Source organism: Archocentrus centrarchus, chromosome 19 (genome assembly GCF_007364275.1).
Source record: "Archocentrus centrarchus isolate MPI-CPG fArcCen1 chromosome 19, fArcCen1, whole genome shotgun sequence".
Lineage (NCBI taxonomy): Eukaryota > Metazoa > Chordata > Actinopteri > Cichliformes > Cichlidae > Archocentrus > Archocentrus centrarchus.
Window position 1 is genome coordinate 4,104,257 of NC_044364.1, and position 21,201 is coordinate 4,125,457.

Genomic DNA, 21,201 nt, shown 5'->3' on the forward strand with positions numbered 1-21,201 from the left:
GACTTATGTGCACCAATCAGGATTCAAGATCTACTGAAAGTGACAGTGACTGGGTCCGTGTGTGGAAAACTGTTCAAAGACCACAGAGAAGAGTCGATTTTAGGATCATCTGTATTGATTTTTATAATGAAACAAACTATCACCGTGATTTCAGGATCAACACAACAATGTGTCTTCGAAACAAGATGCGAAAAGTAAACCAAACAGTTGTAGAAGTGTTATATAAATTACAATCCCGTCACATTACAATCCTGGAAAGCAGCAGTAACCATCTACGATGACTCAGTACGTTCAACAGTACAAATAAATAAGAGAACATCTGTCAGATTGAGGTTTGAAAAATAACCCTGCCTGGATGCAGATATGCCACCTCCTGCTGCTTTAACAGCAGGGGTGTTCACTGAGAGATTGTGTATGTGTGTGTGTTTCGTATGCATATTTGTTGTTAACAGCACTTTGCAGATTCAGGTTTACCAGGGTTTTAGTGCCAGAGGTTCAACCTCACAGTGTCCTCAATGAAAACATCACGACTCCATACACGCACACGGACGCGCGCACACACACACACACACACACGCACAGAATAAGCCACTGTCATCAAAACTGTACATTCAATAAATTAACAATGCATTGTCTTTGTTAAGCAACCAGTGAAATGACTCTAAATTACATAATTACATTAAATTACAGGCAGAATGAACCATTCACAAGACAAAAATCCTGGGGGGGGGGGAGCTTGTTGTAGGGGTAGGGTCCACATGGCTGAGGAGAGGAAAGCGTTTCTGGTGTGATAATGTGCAACACAAGGTTGGTAGGCGCAATAGTGGTGACATCATCTACCCTTTGGCCTTGGATCACCCCACGAGGGGCCTCGAGTCCCGTTAGAGTTTTAAGCTTTCTACACAAGGACAGACAGAAGTCCCTCCGTCGTTTTCTTTCTCTTCTTCGTGTTTTCTCATCTTGGCTCATCTCTAAAACCCCTTGTGACCCATAAGACCCACCCCACCTCTTCTCGCCATGGTCGTTGGTCGCGTGCTGGGGCCGTCTCTGATCTGAATGAGACTGGGCTGGTCCAGTTGAGCTCTGGTTTCCTGCAGACTTCAAGGCTTGTGTTTGAAATGGGCCTCCACTGCATGGACACACACATAAACGATGTACAGCAACATAAAATCAATCTATCTTCTTGTTTTAGCTATAGTTGGCAGATTATGGTAAGATTTTCATGTTTTACACACACACACCCCAACAAAATGCTTCAGTATTTAGAAAAAAAAAAAAAAAATTATGGCTCAAATATTCTAAATAATGACCTGCATATTCCTGTGGCCTCATTGGTCGATTGATGACTCGCTGGAAAGCGGCTATCCAGTCCTGTTGCTCGGCCTCAGTCTCACAGGCAAAGAGGAACTTCCTCTCTGGCGTGACGATGGTGATGCCGTGGTTCCAGTGGTAGCCCTGTGTGGATGGGGGCAAGCCGGCCAGGACAGTGTAGCTGTTCTCCTTGCTGCCGATGAACACCTCGCCACGGGCATAGGCATCCTGGGGGACAGAAAGACTAAGTGACCAACAAATCAAGTGAATCAGAAGGTCAGGACGGTGCAGGACTCTTCTTACCAAAGGGTCTTTGAAATACATGAGCCGCCTGTCATCCATAGTAAACCACCTCTTCTTGAAGCCCTCTGTGTGCTGATGCAGAGTAAGACACGGTACATTTGTCAAGAGATGGAACAATAAAGGCAGGCAGACAAATGCACATTTAGTCATTTATAATAACAGAGGAAGTATAACTTTTAATAATGCAACAGTCATTCCTCCTTAAACTCTTCCAAAAATGACTTCAAACAGCTTAAAAAATATCATACATAAGTCTGGAACTCATAGACTGTATACAAAGGATGGATGGAGATTCCAGGTCTGAAAAGTGAAGTCAATGTGGAAGAGCCTTAAACTGCCATTCTTTCTAATGGCCAGCAGGAGGTGACTATTACAAACTGGGTTTGGAAACATGGAATAAGCACAGCAAAGCCAAATACTGATTTATTTATTTCAATAAAATAAATACTGGAGAGGAACTTAACCCTAAAAAGCTGGGCGATCACCGCTGAAGCACCCGTTACCTACCCCTAATATATCAGCATATCGTGGCTGAGGCGGCTGATCAAAGAAACTTGGAATTATCGTAATTCCGCGAGCGTTTGTCCTATTGGAAAAATTCAAACAGTTTCTGAAAGCTGAGAAATTGCGCTTCACACCCAACAGGGTTATTATGGTAATTGCTGCCAGAAGTCCGCTATGGGGTTAAACCAACAGGTGTAGTCAGTCAGGTTCAGTGACATGAGAGAGTTTATTTTTGGATAGTTCGAAAACAAAACCAAACAGCAACCTAAATCCAAATGGGAGAGCCAGTCAGCAATGGATACAACATGAGGTTCATTTCGTAAATAATGGTCCCCATTAGAGCCAAAATGGAGGACTAAGCAGGTTTTGTTTTCGGGTAAATCCCTAGCCTATAAATGTGCAGTGTCCCTAACCTTCTTAGCCTCATCCGCCCCTTGATTGTCAGGTCGGGTTTAAAAACTTTACGATGGCAAAAGCCAAAACGCTCAGCTTCACAACAGGACTTCATTAATAATGTCTTTTATTTGCTGTCTATGTTGCAACCAGATGAGTCGCCCCCTGCTGGTCCTTAGAAAGAATGCAGCTTTAAGTCACTTTAATTTTCAGACTCAGCAAAATATACCCATGTTTTATCTATAGTCTATGAAAGCTCCATTTGTTCTCTTTCAGTTTGATCTCACAGGTATTCTTAAATCATTCATTACAAATTAGCACACAGCCAACCTTGGCTTTACTCAGACTTCATTAGGTCAATGAGGCTCTTGGCTGTAATGTTTCACAGAATAGGAAAGAAGAACAGTTGTTAGAAGACATTTTAAGGGGTTGGGAGGCTAAAAGATTAGGGACCAATGCACTAGTCTGAACCTGGACACAGTTTGGTTACATTTAGGTCAATTTAACACCAAAGCTGAGGTGTAATTGATACTATCAATCCTTATTTCACTTTAGAGGGGCGAGTACAGCACAAACCTTTGGACCTGTTTTCTCCATGAAGCCCTCCTTCATAAAGTTTCGGGTCAGTTTGGGCACCAGCTGGAGAAGCAAAAAAAAGACAAAGGAGAACCATGGCATCACAGGCGTCAAGACTGTCGTGCAGGTTTAGAAAAGCATCACGAACAGACATCTCTGAGAATGCTGCTTTTTTTTTAACAATACAACAGCTAACAATAATCTCAGTAACAGCGAGCTGCATCACACCATCCTCACCTCTTCATCACTTGCTCCAGGGAAGGCAACCTGCAGATAGTGGAACCTGGCCGCTCTGATAGCATTGAACCAGTCAACCATCTCCTGTAAGGGACAAAACACTCTCAATAGCAACATTTCCAGCTGGACTTCATATCTTATTTATTATAATCTATCATTTTTGTTCTGAGTAAATAAAGAGATTTTGGATTCCAATAAAAGCACCTTTTACACACAGTAGAATGCAGTCGAAACCATGTGTGCTGCCTGGATGCTGCAGAGCTGTCAATAAATCCACCACAAAACAGAGAGTGGCAGCGACGCTGAATGAACCCAGTGAACCCTTCCTGTGAACGCTGTCAGGAACACTAATCCACCAGCAGAGGGGGCAGTGCTCCCTCCTGCGCTCACTCTTACTCACTCCACTAAATGGCTATTAAAATCTGTCTCTTCTTCTCTTTAATCTGCTCAGTTTTAATTAAGTCTCCCTCTACTTCTATTTTACCCCAAATCCCTGTAATGTAGCAACGTTGTGAGGCTCAGCGCTATAAAAACCTCAGCAACACACACTGTAAATTTAGATGTTATACTTGTTTCACACAACATCCAGGGAAATTAAACAGAAACAGTAAAATGATGTGTTGCCAGGCTGGTCGTGGTGGTGTAATGGCACATTTTGGGTCCCTTGCTACCAACTAAGCATCGTTTAAGCGTCACAATCCACCTGAGCATTTTTGATAACCATCTCCATCCCTTTATGTCCACAGTGTGCCCATCTTCTGATTGCTGCTTCCAGCAGGATAACGCACCACATGACAACGCTCAGATCATCTCAAATTGGTTTCCCGAACGTGCCAGTGAGTTCACTCCACTCAGATGGCCTCCACGGTCATCAGATCTCAATCCGGTCGAGCACTTTTGGGATGTGGTGGAACAGGAGAGCTGCGTCCTGAACGTGCAGCGGAGAGATGCGCAGCAACTGCGTGATGCTGTGATGTCATTATGAAACTAAATTTTTTCAGCACCTTGAATCTGTGGCGTGAAGACTTAAAGCAGCTCTGAATGCAAAAGGGATCCAATTGAGTACTAGCAAACTGTACCTAATAAAATGACCGGCGAATGTATATGATATAAAATAAGGTAAACCTTAAAGGTCTGCTGTTGGCCTACAAACTACTTTACCCACCGTATAAGCGTAGATAGAGGAATAAAGCTAAGAGTTAAAGAATGATGTGCTTTATGACCACTGAGCAGGACTGCTGCCTCAGGATCAACTGGTTAGTTGTTACGCTGTCATCCAGCCAGCTTCTCATTGGCTGTTACAATCACTGATTTTACTTTCATAGGATGAAAAGTGCCTCATCAGTGGTTTTCTTGTACTGATCCCATCACCCTTGGCAGCAGGAGGGCTGGACTACCTGTGAAGGCATTCTGCATTTCTCCTAACCTAACAGAGCCTGCTAACACTGTCCAACGCATGTCCTTAATATTAATCAGAATCAGCTCCAAACTTAAAAACACATAATCTGCTTCCATTTCTTTAGGTGGAAAATATGAAAAATGCCAAAGGCCAAGAAGTTTGACAAACATGAAAGCGTACCTTGGCATCATTGTGGTAAACAAAGATGTTCCTTGTGCTGTTGTCTTTCAGGTAGGTGATCTGCAGTCCGCAGGGGTTGCCAATCTTGGCCGGCTGGAAGGTGGCGTTGAGGGTTTCTATTTTCATTACTGCCTTGGGATCTCTGGCCTTGACAGGAGCAGGCATAAACAATAAATTGTAAAAGTGTCAAACTGTTTGGAGCTGCTGGTGAGAAATTCTGCTATCGACCGCATCGTGTTTCTTACATCCTGTTTGTTGAAGTATTTCAGCGCTCCCTCCCTCTCTGACAGGACGAACTTTCTGCTGAGGAACTGACCGTTGTCTCGTCCTCGTTTCCATAGAAACCCCTCTCGGTACCCTGGGTAGAAAGAAAAAAAATCAAGCGTGTGCGCGCGCGCGCACGTGTGTGTGTGTGTGTGTGTGTGTGTGGTAGGGAAGCTGGTACCACAAAGCCTTCAGAGGAGACAGGAGATCAAACAGAGGAGACGTTTACAGCAGTGATGGTGAGACGTTGTAACTGGTTGTGTCAGATGATGCTTCAGTTAAGCTCAGATCAAAGATCGTTTGAAATCTCGTTTATAAGAGGAGCGAGAAAAGAGAGACGACGTGTGAGAGTACGAAAACACGGCAGAGTGGGAAGAAACAAACAAGGGGGGGGGGGGGAATTCTCCAGAAATGCAGCATGAGTCAGCGCAGACATTTTTATTGTTTCTGTACATAGGACATCCTTTCCCATGTTAGCAATATGCTGCTCTATTTATAGCCTGTTATGTCTTCTTCTTCTCCTTTAGTCTATTTCAGTAGAGCGCTCTACCCGCACTACCTCTTTTTTGGCTTTTATCTTCCATTTCTGTCGAGCTATGAAGTGTTTTCTGTATAATCTGGATCTATTTTTGTGACTTAAATTATAAGAAGCATAATCAGGTAGTCCTCCAAAAAAAGTAGCCAATCTGCATTCAAGATGCTGAATCTAATGACTGATGTCAGACAAACTGATGTTCCTACACTGGAAATGACAAATAAGGAGAATAAGTGGGATTAATGTGTCATGAACGACAACAAAGGAAAAATATTTTTCTCACATATCTGTGGAGTCAAAGAATCCATGAGTTTTATTTGTTACGCTATGAAGACATGAGTGAAAACATGACATTGTGTCAAAAATATCACCAGAGACAGCATCACAGATTCTGTGGGTAACTCGAGGGCCTCGATATCAACTGAATATCGAATATCATTTAAATGAAATTTAAAAGGACTAATCAGGGTGAACTAAAACGATACGTTTAAGGGCGATAAATAAAACCAAATACTACTGCTGATATAGAAAGTTAAGTTCAAGTTAATATAAAAATATCAACTGCAGCCTTAAAGTCAGATTTAAAGAGCTTAAAGGGTCATTTTCATGTTCACTCAGATTTCTTTACTCTCCGCTCTCTTTTCATTCTCTTTATTCACAGCCATGGATTACCTCTCTTCTATCCTTTCATCTTCTGAACTCATTCTGCTCCATTTATGTGTGTGTGTGTGTGTGTGTGTGTGTGTGTGTGTGTGTGTGTGTGTGTGTGTGTGTGTGTGTGTGTGTGTGTGTGTGTGTTCATCTTTGTGTCTGTGACTTTCCTGCATGGAACATTCACCTGCACTGGCATTACCTCATCAATCAATAGCCCTCCTTGTCCCCACCCTCGCCTCCTGCTCTGACCCTCTTTTTCCTCCTTCTGTTCTCTGCATATCAGATCAATGTTGGCTGGTTACTGCATATAATCAATCTCACAATCTCAGCCACACACACACACACACACACACACACACACACACACACACACACACACACACACACACACACACACACACACACACCAGATAAATTATATGTACATGCACCTCACAATGAGTGATGAAGTTACCACAAAGGCACAAATAGAGATGACAGAATGACTCGTATCATTACAGTCTGTTTGCATGTGTGTGCATGTGTGTGTGTGTGTGCGTGCGTGTGCGTGTGTGTGTGTGTGTGTGTGCGTGTGTGTGTGTGTGTGTGTGTGTGTGTGTGTGTGTGCACGATTCCTCACCGTAACAATAAACGAGTGAGGTCAGTGCAAGCCAATCAGAAAGCACCCTCTTCATCAAGATGTGAAATGTATACCGGTAAGCACACAAGTACTGCACCCCCAGCCTCCACACACACACACACACACACACACACACACACACACACACACACACACACACACACACACACACACACACAAACACACACATACACACAACCACACTCCCTTTAATGGCAGTTCCATTCACCAGCAGTGACAATTACAATGTCATTGCCTGAATATGCTTTTAACCGCAAACATATACCACAGCCACTTAGGAGGAGAAGAATGAAAATGAATGTCTGAGAGTCGTCAATGGATGTTTGAGGGTAATTGAATTTGCGCTGCTGGCATCTGCGGGGAAATGTTTATCCAAGGAGTTTTCAAGGTTTTGCTTATCGAAGGGTAAACAGTGCAAGCCTGGCACCACAGCAGACCGGCCACTTTGCAGGAGCATAGATATGTTCATCTTCCATACTTTTAGCTCGTGCAGCACATTTACTGCTACAAAAGCCTAAAAGCAGCCATATAAATTTGAATTTGAAGACATTAGAAGTAACTGGTAATGCTGCAGATTCAGGGCACACAAAGTGCTGTAACCCCCCCACCCAAGAACTTGTCCCAGCCAGAGTGCACAACCCATGAGAGCAATTTTTTTTGAAAGACGTGTTAAAGGAATATTTTGATATGATTTGCCCATCTCCGTGAGGTTTCCAGGCAACCAGTGATGTGCAGATTAAACGAACAGGATATCTTGATTGATGCTGATTAATGATTAATGTTGATACCTATCAACAATTATTCCTGGTTCTTACATTGGTGAGATAAAACCGCTGCAGTGCCCAGCCGATCTTATTTTGCTCTGGTTTTCAGGCGTTACCAGGTCAAAAGATTCGAACTGAGGTCAGTTATTAAGTTTCTGTTTCTGACTATGGAATATTGGAAGTGTCTGCAGTTTTCACAGGAAAAAAAAAAACAGCAGTTAGAGTGATGTGTAGGAACATCTGGACCGATGAGGACTTTTACACAAAGCCTTCCTTATCAGTATGCACGTACCTGCGGAGTATGGCTCCTGCTTCTCGATAAACTCAAACTCGTTCCTTTCATACTTGGCTCTGATCCACTGCTCTCTCAGCAGCCTGGAGAAATGATGAAAACACACAGTTAGCTTTTATGTGAATTGCACACTCATCATCAATTGCCCTGATCTACACACACTTCAAATGATTTTTTTTCTTTGTCAGTAAGATACACTCACTGTTACTTTTTACTGCTCAGAAATAATGGACCAGTCTCACTTTGTGTGCTTTCAGCTTGTGCCTATAGAGTATGACCTTCGAAGCAAGAGGTGCCATGACCTTTGACCACCAAAATCGAATTATTTCATACCTGACTCCAAATGGACGTTTCTGCCAAAGAAATTCTCACAATGTGGATGAATGGATAGACATGAAAAATGTAACTGTAGCCAGCACAAAGGCTAACAACAAGCTGGGGTATTATCAGGGTTTAATATTTGAGATTTTAAAGAACATTTTAAACCCAATTTCAAATAAACTTAAGACCAAACTTAAGTTGGAATTACACATCCATCTATCCATTTTTTTATTAGAGCCCGACCGATATTATTGGCCAGTATTAACTATCTGCCTATCTATCTGCAGCGGCATTTAAAAGGTAAAGAAATGAAACACCCTTCAACCATGTTTTGAGTGTTGACATACTTTGTCCACCAGAGGGCACTCTGCAAATTTCCTTGCTAGCAACACTGATCCGAGCAGACATGAGGAGAGCATAAATGAGTAAATAAATAACTACATATAAAAACTGTTACAGAAACCTGTTTATATTTCGTGTGTCTGAAAGCAGACAAAATATTGGCCTATGTATCGGAATATAATATTTTTAAATCACCAATATCAGTATTGGTTATCTAATTCAAGGCTGCGGGGAGCTGGAGCCTAGTTGTTATTGGATAAGAGGTGGGGTACACGGCAGACCTATCACCAGTCCATCACAGGGCTAAAGCTGCATCCATTTTATTGTTGCTCTGAAGCATACGGCTGGTTGCTTGTGGATAAACCAATCTCCGGTTGTCTAGGCAACCCTCTAATATATTTACTGCCAGGTCATATGTCAATCAACGGTCTCCTGCAGTCTCATTGGTATTTGTTTCAACTGCTTGCCTGGAAGCAGAGAAACCTTTCACCTCCAAGATAAACTGCTAACCTGAAGCCACTTGGGTCACTCCATGCTAAACTATACAGCTGGAGCCTGTGTGAAATATAATATTTACTTAATCAAAAGCAGCACAACTTTTTTCATACTCAATTTTAAATTCATACTAGTCAAAGCTATGCATAAGATAAAATCAGCTTTAACAATTTTAATATAACCAAGGCAGAAAAGTGTCCGTTCAGATTTGCAATTCCGGGCGAAAACGGGAAGAAATGAGCATGAAGTTTATTAGGAAAGGCATAAAAAAAGATGTATTTAAACTTGCATCTTCTTATTTTCTAACAAGCAAAGCTGGCTACCAAAGGCCTTCTCTATTACTGGCAGTTCACAGGCAGTCAAAAGCATTACTCCTGGCTTCTGAGTTCAAGTGCTGATTGGAGTGCCTACTATTGTAAAAAATAGCACTGTCTAGGTTAAATCCAGCCAGTAGAGAAAAATATGTATTCCACAACTGATTGGTGAGTGGTTGTGAGAAGCCGTTTGCTGTTGCTAGGTGAAACTGGTCAAAAACAGGTATATGGTGCACCAAAAACCTCCTTGCAATTTCTCTAGTTGCAATTATAGTTTGAATGAAAGATGCCAACTGGTCTGCAAGCACTCACAAACTACTTGCTAAGCATTTGTGAAACTGTGCGACCTAAACCGGAAACAGAGAGCATCCGCCTTCAGAGTAAAAGCTGTTCCGGTTGAAATGTGTTTGTTTCAGTGATAAGACACAACTCTTACTGTGGTTAGTTAGCAAGTATTTGCTGAGGAGTCTGCGTTGTCTTTGCTAACAACCAAAGCAGGGAGGTTTTTGGTGCAGCACCCTCTTTGCAACTTATTTCACCCAGCAAAAGCCAGCAGCTTCCTCCAACCGCTCACCATCCAGTTGGGGAATCCTTAGTTTTACAATGGCAGCACTTCTTAAACTTCTTAATTCATCCCTGCTGCCTCTTTACATTTGTTACTTAATCCTCAATATACAGAATAATGGAATATCCCTTGAGCTTATGCTCTCATAACACTCATAGATAAGTATTGCAATACAACACAGCAGCAGCCTTCTCCTAAAGCACCATGTAAAGGTAGCAGCTCATCAACATGCCAACAATCTTTCCTTCTCTGCCTCTCCTCTGCAGGCTCTAAACAGCTTTCACCGCCTCTTTTTCTGCACAGAGGAAATAAATTAACCATTCTATCAGCATTTAAACATTCTTAGCAAATGTTCCTTTAAATAACACCCAATTGTGATGCCGACTCTTAAACACTAAACCCTGAGTTTCTCAGGGGAGTAGGGTGTGTGAGCACAACCACACAACCGACACCGAGAAAGATATTTCTCTCAGTTCTGGGTTTTCTGTCAATCTCTTGGTTCTGGATGTCTATTTTCACTGAATTTATTGGGAGGCAGAGACAAACAGAACAACAGTTCTAAAACGCCAAAAAAAGCAAAGAAAAAGGCTTGATACCTCAAAATGCAATAATTCTTTGAGGCTGATTCAAAAGTACATGTTAGTGTAGTGTGTACTAGACAGCAGCCTCAAAGTGAGGTTTCCTAATACACACAATCAGAGATGTTAATCACAATATAACACCTCAATTTCCTCTTGCACAGTGCACGATCAGCACTAAGCAAACAGATCCAGGAATGAGCAGCACTAATGCATGACATACAATCTACAACTGTTTCCTGAACAAGAGCACAGCTGTTTTTAGCTCAGAAGCTATAAAAGCTGGCTGCAGATCGCTGTTCTGGGGAAGAGGGGAACAAAATGGGGTTGGTTCCCTCCTCCTGCCATGTGGGCTAACTAAATGGCAATAAATTGTCAATAGAAATATTAGAAATAATACTGGTGGTCACAGAGGACAGAAATTACAGTTGTTGCTTCTGTTGTTTTCTCTGGGTATAAGCCTTGTCAGTAGTCTTCCAAAACAGCCCTGGAAGAGCTCCTAAATAGTGGTTCCTGCAGGTCCATAAAAGGCCCATAACTTTGAGCACACATAAAGATGTGGGCTCCTGTAAAAATGAGTTTCTTGAACAGGAAATGTCCTGACCTTAGCTCACTTAGTCTTAGCACACAGTCACCAACTAGCTAACATGCAACATTTTTTCAATAAACATAAACTGCTTATACAAAAACTACCATTAAAATTATTTTATAAACATAAGGCTGAGCTTTGTAGTGTTTGTGTTTTGAAAGGCAATTAAAAGAACTTACTTGCAGTCAGTGTGTGTTGGTCTATAGTAGAAAGCAGGAACCTTCTGCTCATATTTGGCCTTGGCCGCACCGTTTCCCATTGCAGCCATTAACTGAAAGGAAAACAAACAGAACCTGGTCATCAAAACACTGTCCACAGCTGAATATTCAATTCAGAGTCATTTGTTCAGTGGTGCATTTCAAGTATGAATGGAAAACCAGATAAATTTAATCTAACAGCATATTAAACGAGCTGTTAGTGAGCCATATTTTGACTATAATTTATTTGGAAAACCCATTTATTGTAGTCCATATGGGGACATACCAGCATTAAACACTATAAAGATTATTATAAAAACATTATGATTAGTAGTACTAACAGAGGCTTTAATATTATCACTATCATTAGCAATAATAATAGGAAGAAAAATGACACATTTGGATTTATATGAGATTAAACACAATGGGCTGTAGCACAGAAAACCTTAAATATGTCACAATTTGTTCACTTGACAATAAGGCCCTGGCTTTCTTATGGGATTAAGGGTGGAAATGGCAACTCTGCGCTGGGACACAACTTCCTCCCGCTCTTGTTCCCTCCATCGTACATTTCATCCAGGGATAATCCCTTATAGCTCAATCCAGCTGGCAGAATCCCTCAGTACGCTTCTTCTTATCCTTTAGGGGATTCTGGGGACTGATGCAGCACTGTGGCATTTTATTTTGAAGGTCAAAGAGCAGCAGAAAGCGTACAGTTCCAAAGAAAGCCGCTGAAATTTATATGTGACATGATGTGATGAATTTGACACCTCGAATGAAAACGAAATCAATCAGCATCAAAAGAACCATTTCTGTCATTTAGTATAACACCTCTGCTCCACAGCCACTTCACTGTGCACCTTCTACAGAGCATGACATTTAGTTACTGTTGGACCTAATCTTCATGATATGATTTACATGGCAATAACATATGTGGCTGTATGACTTTTCCTTATCTATAATCTAATTTATTATACATCCATCTGCTTAAGCACATACATATCCATCTAAATGGGAAACCTGATTCAATTTATTAACTGATAAATAAGCAGCGGTGTATCATGTGGTCTGGGTAAGGATAAAAAAATGTAGACTAATGCAAAGTGTAACTGAGACTGGGATTAGAATGCAAATGAATCAGCCGGACGAAGCAAGCTGAAAGGTCCCTGGTAACTTATGAGATGCCCAGTTAATAGTAGTGATGATAAGAGCCCATAAAGCAGGATAGCGTCCTTGACCTGGGACACTGCATGTTTTCCCCTCACTTTTTTCGATTAGATGTAAAACAGTAAGAATTAATAATATCTGGGTTTCTGTTCTGCCACTTCCCATTTTATTTTGTAATCTTTAGTGTTCATGCATCCTTGTTCCCCACCAGTTTTCACCAGTTAAACAGTCTCCCAGTCTACATAATAATTATTGATCTCCTGCTGAATCTGTAAGTTGTCTCTAATTTCAAATCAATTCATAACGTTTATGTATTTTTTTCTGGACTTTTGGTTTTTATTCTGTCTCTCTCCATTAAAGTGAAGCTACCATAAAAACTGGAGACTGTTCATTTCTTTGTAAGTGAGCAAAACTCAAGCAAACTTACAAATTCATCAGGGGATCAATTATTTCCCCACTATATACTCCAGTTTCTCTCTGTCACATGCCAGATAGTTTTCTAGCTATATTCCTAGAGAGGTATTCCCCATGCTTCTTGTTAATATCCTCATCATTATCCTTCAGGATTCTTTTATCTTTTGTCTGGTCTTCTCCTGGTTTGTTTGCCCTGCCCTTGTATGAGCAGCCTCAGATTTAAAATGAGATTTCTGGAGTATCATGTGGTCTCTTGTGTCATGTTTCTGAGTCTACTCATTTGCACCATTATGACCAAGGTTAAGATAATGTGTCCAGATACAGATTACACATTAGAACATGGTCTAAATGGTATTATGTTTTTAAAGCAACACGAAGCAATATCCATGCAGGAGGTTCGTGGCACCTAGCTGAATACAAACCTCTGACGCATTTGTACTGATCCTTCTGTTAGCCATGTTCAGCTAATAAAGCGAGTACTGCTGTGGCTCCTCCGATCACTGACGTTTTATTGGAATGGGACCAAAAACGCTCCAGAGGTCTCAACAGTAATCTCAAATTGATCCTTAAAAACTCCCAATTACACTGACACAAATGCACATCACAAAGCCCTCACGTATTCCAGCACCTCAATCAAATGCTTCCCCATCCTCCAATAAATGTGCTTCCATTCAGCTTTTATCTCCACTCAGTCCTCCTCCTCCGTATTGTTCTTCCATTTTCCTTGCTAACACCTCCACTGCTCACCCCTTAAGTCAAATCCCCTTAACATCCCAATTACTGTCCTCCCACATCTTCAACCTTCCCTGTGACTCACATCACCTCCCCCTAAGTCCCTTTCTGTCACAGACTGACGGCCTTTCACTGCAACACTCTTTCATTAAGGGACAACTTTATTTATTCTCAGCAGAGGCTCAGAAAAGTCCAAACGTGTATTTTTGTGTTTACACATTTCCACAGGAGGTATTCATATTTCTGGCAGATTCTGATCAGGAATCTCAAGGCACAACAGGGAAAAGTGTAAAGTATTATTACTAATAACCCTTATTGATCCAGAAGTCGGAGTGAGCCTGAAGGTCAGAGCTGTGGAGTTGGTTCGAATTCAGATATCTAGGCACAGGCATCACAGCAAATCTAAGTATTATTGGAAAATCAATACTGGCTGTATCAAGCCACATGAGACTCTGATCCTGATCATGCACCCTTTTGTTCTGTGCTATATCTATCTATATCTATATCTATATCTATCTATCTATCTATCTATCTATCTATCTATCTATCTATCTATCTATCTATCTATCTATCTATCTATCTATCTATCTATATATATCTCTCTCTCTCTCTCTCTCTATATATATATATATATATATATATATATATATATATATATATATATATATATATATATATATATATATATATATATATATATATATAAATAAATAAAGAATGTGTCAGCAAGCAGAGCTACTTCGGGTTTCCAAAACCCACCACTTTTCTTGTAAGTGACATCTTTCCTCTTCCTTTTTTAAATTCTGTCATACTATTAAGCAAATGCCCATTGACTGGGTTGTTTCCATAGAAACAATGGTGATGCTTCAGCTTCAGTTACCATGGTCTTTTTGCCTGAATGCATGCAGTACAGTCACATATGAAATATGATGAAATCTGCACACTTATATGGCACATGCTGGGCTTTGCAAACATTTAATTAAGAATTCAGACAGAGTTAGAATATTAACATTTTAATTAATTCACTTCTGATTTAAAGAATTCATATTTCATTAACTTGTCTGAGTCTCTGCTGTTTTGGTTTTATGAAAAGTGATCATAGATACTGTGACATCATCCACTGATTTGTGAAGTCTTGTTTTGAAGCCTTGAGATTAACATTTTCACTGCTGCCATCTTGGTTCAAAGAAACTGGATGTGGCGAACAGGCACAGGTCCATCACCCACAATGAGTGACTGAGCCCATAAATTCCTAAGGAAAGTTTTTCCAGAGGTCAAGACAGAAAGCTGCTTTCCCACAGACTTCTACTCAGGTTTCTTGTGTGCTAGCGACCAAAGCAATCGCAAGGAGGTTTTTGCTAACTGGTTGAGAATACATATTTTCCAGTCACTGACTGGTCTGTAGGCCTGTGTGAAGCGGGCTTTACCAGTCATGTTGCCATCAACCTCCAGCAATTATTGGCAACTAGTTGGGGAATACTCCTTTTTCCCTGTGGTCATGGAGCGGTCTGTACGCCTGTGAGACTTGTGCTTCATTCACTTGACCCTACATTGTCACCATGATTGTCACATGTCCAAAATGGCAAGTTATCATCACGTGGTTAGTGGTCAAATGTCAGCAAAACCTCAATAGGAACAGAAATATCACCATCAGCTGGCCTTTAGACAGAATCCATGTTTGAGGTACTTTGCACTGGCTTACTTTCCTGACACGGCAGATATGTGTATCTTTATACTGTCCATGGTTTTGCTGAAAAAATAGCCTGAGTCAGAGTGTCGCCCACCTAAAAACCAAATGCTAGTGTTAAAAAGTGGACTTTTAAGGTATGTGCAAGTTTGGAAGTGACACATTTCAGACCACACTTATAAAATGTAAAACACTAGAAGTCATTTTACTAAAACAACTACAAGAGCGATTAAAAAAAAAAAAAAAAGCTAACAAAGGGGACTGTTTGCTACAACTGTCAACCATTTTAGCCTTAATGTTAAAACTAGCTAACAACAACAACACCACGCAGCAGTCTCTGGTGCTGAAACACGAAGCCACAAGTACGAAAAACTGAAGTTCCCCAAACGGTCATTAATTTCAAAAGTGAGTCAGTCAGATATTAAAAGCACAGCCTGTTACATAAAGGGTTTTGGTCTCTATAGCTACGATCCACTTTTTTGACAACAGAGATGATTAATAATATAAGTCACCCATTTAGATTGTATTAATGTGTATTTATGATTATGCAATACTGCAGCTGTAGCTGCCTTGAGTTACGGGTGTGTGATTAAAAAAAAGCAGCTACAACCATTAGCATTCAGCCAGCTGTTAGCTAGTCAGCTAATCTGAGTAGCTCACTTTAACATCTTGACCATGTTTGTGGTTGTTGCCTTCTGGAGCTGATTGTATAGTATTTGTATTCACTATTTTATTGACATTTTATAGTTTTTTTCCAACAGGGCTGTAAAATGAATAGAAATCTTTTGCCATATTGTAAAGTTAAGACAATTAAGACTTAAATTTTACACGAACTGTTTAAAGACTTTTTAAGAAGCAGCAGATATCCCGGTTCCAAAGTTGCTGGCCATTAGATTTCAGACCATGATGGCTCAGCTGATACAACCAATAAATCACATATACTGTGCAGCGCTTTAGCAGGCCCACAGTTTCTGCACCTTTGCGAGACACTTTGAAGGCCTCCTCCAACACAGAGGAGGTGGAAGTGGGTTGAATCTGATGTTAAAATTAAAAGCTCTGTTCACCACATTATCATCATTGTAATTAAATATAAAGTTGGCTCTATTTCCATATTTGATGCTGTCCCGATGAACAGTGTGTGTTGCACCTGATCATGTTACATCTCCCCCTGCATTCTCTTGAGAATATCCACGGCTGCCGCTTCCCTGTGACCCCAACCCATCTAACGCTGTGGAGGCGTAGTGCGAGCAGCATGTTAGCACAACAGCGGCTTCAGTCCTCGCTACACAAAATGTAGGAGTGTAGGAATTCAATACTGTGGAACACTTGTCTCACATTGATTTTATTGTTCAAATTAGGTGGGCAAAATGATACGAGTCAAATATCTGTCAAATGTCAGCAGCCGTCTGAGGTTAAAGGGATGTGGAGATTTTTGACATTCCCACTCTACCTCCACCTCGGTGGCATCCCACGTATCCTGGACAGACTTGACCCGGCTGATGTGCGGGATGCTCCGGTGAAGGAGCGAGCAGGCCTGGCAAACAAACACACCCAAAGTCAGCGACGCCCAGTCTGGTTCTGCAGGAGATACAGAGGAAGGGAAGGGGGGGAGAACCAAGGGGAAGAGAATTAGAGAAATGACGAAGGTAAAAGGGAGGCAGAGGATAAGGAGGAAATGAAATTGGTGAACGCAGTACAGGAGCGTGATAGAGAGAGATCAGGACAAAGAAAGAGGAAGGGGTGAGAAAGTCGTGTTATAAAGATGCTTTAACAAAGAGAACAGCAGCTCAAGGTTCAGACTATAAATACTGAAGGTGCTGATGCCAGCGCTGTTAAGGGGTTACAGAGGCAGAGTAAATGAAGCGAACATTACATCGAACTGTGGTCGAGTGTGTTCCTGCTCATAAAGGAGAGCAGGGCAGCAAAATATGATTTTGGGGAAATCCTATTTAGCCTATTGACAGGAAGCAGACCACCGGAGACCTGATCAGAACTCAGCCAAGGTAGTTATCAGGTTAGCTGCATCACACACACACACACACACACACACACACACACACACACACACACACACACACACACACACACACACACACACACACACACACACACACACAACATCTCATAAAAGACTTTCCTTTCTGCAACGCGGCACAGTAGCAGCATCTGTGGGTGATCAGCAAGGGTACATCTGAGCCACTGTATCACACAGGCTGATTCTAAGTGTTTAAAGTAAAGAGGCGTGATGTGTGACAGAAACAGGAAGACAGAGTGAAGTGAGAAACTGAGTGTTATATATGAGAAAGGGAGACAAAGAGGGTCGCACATATGAATACCATAGATGGGCTGATTGGTGGATACTGAAAGTAAAACAAGCACAATGCAAGTCAGTTAACTGGTAAGACTAAATGACAAGCAACCCTGGCAACCACGGTTAGTCACTTTGAAATGATCATCCTTCTTGTTCCATTTTCTCAGCTGAAAGTTTGGTATTTTTAGCTGTAGATGTGACAGTGTACATTGGTGCACTATTTTCTACTCGGTGGTAAAATATCTCAGCTTTTGGGTTGATTTCTAAATTTGACGATAACATGACGTTTACTCTCCAGCCGTGCTGTGGCTGGAGAGTAAAAGAGTGTAAAAGATACTTACAAAAAGCACAACATGTTTTATTTTAAAGGGCCTGAACCTTGTGACTCAGACCATAAACTCCTTAAACAAAGTAGGGTCATTTTTTTCATAGACTTCTGTCTGATTTTATTGCAGACACTTGAGTTGCCCCTACAGGCCATTAAGAAGAATGCAGCTTTAATGCACTTCCCCAATGGCTTCAGTTTTCAGAGTAAGTTGCTACAGTCACCATTTTTAAGCAGTCTCACAGCCTAAAAACGGCCTTACAAACCTGACAGTGTCACTCCAGACCCTTAGCCTAATAACTGCTTCAAAGCTGTTGATAGATTCTGTCAATTATGGCCTTTAATAACAGCTAATTATAGGTCAGTACTTTTATCAGTCCATATTTTTTAAACACAGTTCTGAGAAATACTGTGTTAAGAATCTGTTTTATGAGGCCATGACTCATTTACTTTGGGACCTTTTGTACTTGAGAATTGCACTCTAATCTACAGTATCGTATAGCTCAAATAGTTTTATGACATTACTACTGACCACAGACTGTATATAAAAAATGAACATAGCTTTCAGGTCTGAAAAATGAAGCTAATTCAAACTTTAAACCTTCATTCTTTCTCATGGCCAGCAGGGGGCGAATCTTGCAAAAAATAAGTCCGGTTGTATTGAAGGAGGAAATTACGCTGCTTCTGGCTTGATTTATGACCACATAGTAACCATAGTAACCAGTAAAGCAGGGTGAGCTTTATGACACAAACAACTTGCAAGCAGCGAGTCCACGACCATTCTCTTAGATTCACCCCAAACAATGGGTGACATCAACATGGCTATCTCTATCTTTTATATACAGTCAATGATATTAATAGATATATTTCTTAAGCTCAAATAAGTGATAATATTGGCCAATGGTAGCATGCCAGGGCATCATTTAGGCTTTGTTGGTGATGCTGGATTCATAGGTATGTGTGCGTATACTACAGTATGTATCTCTATGCTAACATACTTATGTGAGCAGCTACAAACGACTGAAAGTACTGAGGGAGCCCTGACTCTCTCTGTGCAGCTGCCATTTCTTAAATAAAGAGGCCCTCAGCATGGCGCACCACAGCCAGCACACACACAAAGACACACACAGACACACAGAGTGACAGCGGTGTGTAATACTCAAGGGAGCCATGAGAGTCAACGGAGAGAAAAAGGTTGAAGGAGGCAAAAAAAAACACCTCCAACACCATTCCTGTATTTTTGTCTTCCTGAGGCTGAGGAGGAAAGGTTCAGAGATCTGGAAATGATGGAGGCGGAAAGCAGAGGAGGAGTGGAAGAAGCAGAGGGATGATGCGAGTTCCCCTGAGAGTGTTAGCTCGCATCCATGATAATCCTCCTTCATTTCATCTCTTTTAACCCACGACAAGCAGGCGATGCTCTCATAAATGTCCACTCCTCCTTTAATCATTCTGGACTGTGATGAAGCTTCAAGCAGCAGCACTTTGATGTTAAGGAATCAAACCTTTTCCTTTTTAGGTCTTCTCACCCACAATTCACAAACGGACAGACACACACACACACACACAAAAACATACAACCAGCCATTCAGTGGTGAGGTCATCTCTGTCTGAGTCAGGCCTTATGGAGAAACAAGCAGCACTCAGGGAGATTACTGTGGTCGCATGACTGACTAACAACACACACACACACACACACACACACACACACACACACACACACACACACACACACACACACACACACACACACACACACACACACACACACACAGAAACGCAGGGCTTTCTCTTCCACATGTACGTGGATGATGTTTCTCACCAGGATAGCTGTGAACAACAGATGCACAGTCGTAGTGAACAGGAGGCAGAAGATTCCTGATGTAGTGTGACTTTTTTTCTCACAGTGCATATGCTGTTTGAGACATGATTTTTTTGAAATGCTGCTGCACCGTGCTGCATCTCTGAGGAACTGTTTTAAGGGAAGAAAAAAAGGCTTTGCAGGGGAGCTTATTGGGCTCCCCTCAAAGAGAGACACCAGCGCTTTTAATTTGACCTGTGGTGTGACTGCAGGGCAGATGTAGGATGAATGAGTGAGGGGCATTTATATTCGTACAATGGCAGTCCCTGTGCCCATGAGTGTCTGCAAGAACTTTTAATGCATCTGCAGCAGTTCATTTGTATGTCTGGATTCGTACGCATCAGTCAGTGGCTGCATGGTGGTGGAGGTTAACGGTTGGACAGTAGGACCAGTTGAGGTTGCGACTCTTTCATGTTTGGGTGAAAACACCCAGACACTACCACAAGGTTTAATTTCTACTGTCTTTTTAAAAAAAATATGGTTTAAATACCTCCCCTTGAATCCACTGAATTTGATGTGTGCAAATCAGTAATTTGTGTTTATTACTTGCTACCATGGAGAGAGAGCTAAAGGCAATCATTATTTGGTAAGTCCTCATATTTTTCTCTGATGTGGGCTAATGTGGTCTCTGTGTGTACCCTGGTTCTTTGAAATACATGCCTCTAGCTTTCAAGTGCAAAACGCAGGTTCGCTTGATGTACTGTTTAAACGTATTTGAGAAAGGCACCCATCTTTGTTATTGATGGATTACTAGCTCATTAGCTTAGGCTGCTCTGGAGCTGCACTTGCTTTTGTTGACTATTTATGTGCCAAATGTATGAAAAAAATTTGTTTTAAGTAAGAAATACATCGTGATCAAAGACTTTCTAGAAGCAGGTATCTTGGCAGCACTTTTGAGCAGTTAATTGGACAAGTGGGAACGAGCCATTTCATGGTCACGTGGACATAAAAACTGCATGCATAGAACAAAAAGTTACAGTCCCAGTATGCATGCACAATGTTACACAGTATTACGATTTAACGACTCAATCCTGAGTGCCAGCATGATAACAGTCCCTAGCTTATCCTGAAGCACTTAAAAATGTCACGATAGTTCACTTTACAGTAAACCAAGAAAACCACTAAATACACTTAACTACCTATATTTTTACTGTGGTAATAAGTAGATATGCCTGTCACTGCACAGCTGAAACTACACTGTTCACATATGTCAGGGCAACAATACAGCCGGCTCACACATGCATGTTTCCAGGT

The 21,201-nt window shown here is 41.3% G+C and overlaps 1 protein-coding gene across 1 annotated transcript in view; it reads right to left on the minus strand.

The window, feature by feature from the left end:
* Positions 1 to 941: 941 nt before the first annotated feature.
* Positions 942 to 21,201, minus strand: part of LOC115798329 (arf-GAP with dual PH domain-containing protein 1) — a 29,460-nt gene continuing 9,200 nt past the window's right edge. The window contains exons 2-11 of the mRNA XM_030755148.1: positions 16,904 to 17,031; positions 11,436 to 11,527; positions 8,053 to 8,135; positions 5,149 to 5,261; positions 4,904 to 5,050; positions 3,325 to 3,408; positions 3,088 to 3,150; positions 1,615 to 1,686; positions 1,311 to 1,539; positions 942 to 1,129 (exon numbers count right to left, since the gene is read on the minus strand). Of these exons, the coding sequence (XP_030611008.1) occupies positions 1,101 to 1,129; positions 1,311 to 1,539; positions 1,615 to 1,686; positions 3,088 to 3,150; positions 3,325 to 3,408; positions 4,904 to 5,050; positions 5,149 to 5,261; positions 8,053 to 8,135; positions 11,436 to 11,527; positions 16,904 to 17,031 (1,040 nt within the window). The 3' untranslated portion in view covers positions 942 to 1,100. The remainder of the gene's footprint in view (positions 1,130 to 1,310; positions 1,540 to 1,614; positions 1,687 to 3,087; positions 3,151 to 3,324; positions 3,409 to 4,903; positions 5,051 to 5,148; positions 5,262 to 8,052; positions 8,136 to 11,435; positions 11,528 to 16,903; positions 17,032 to 21,201) is intronic.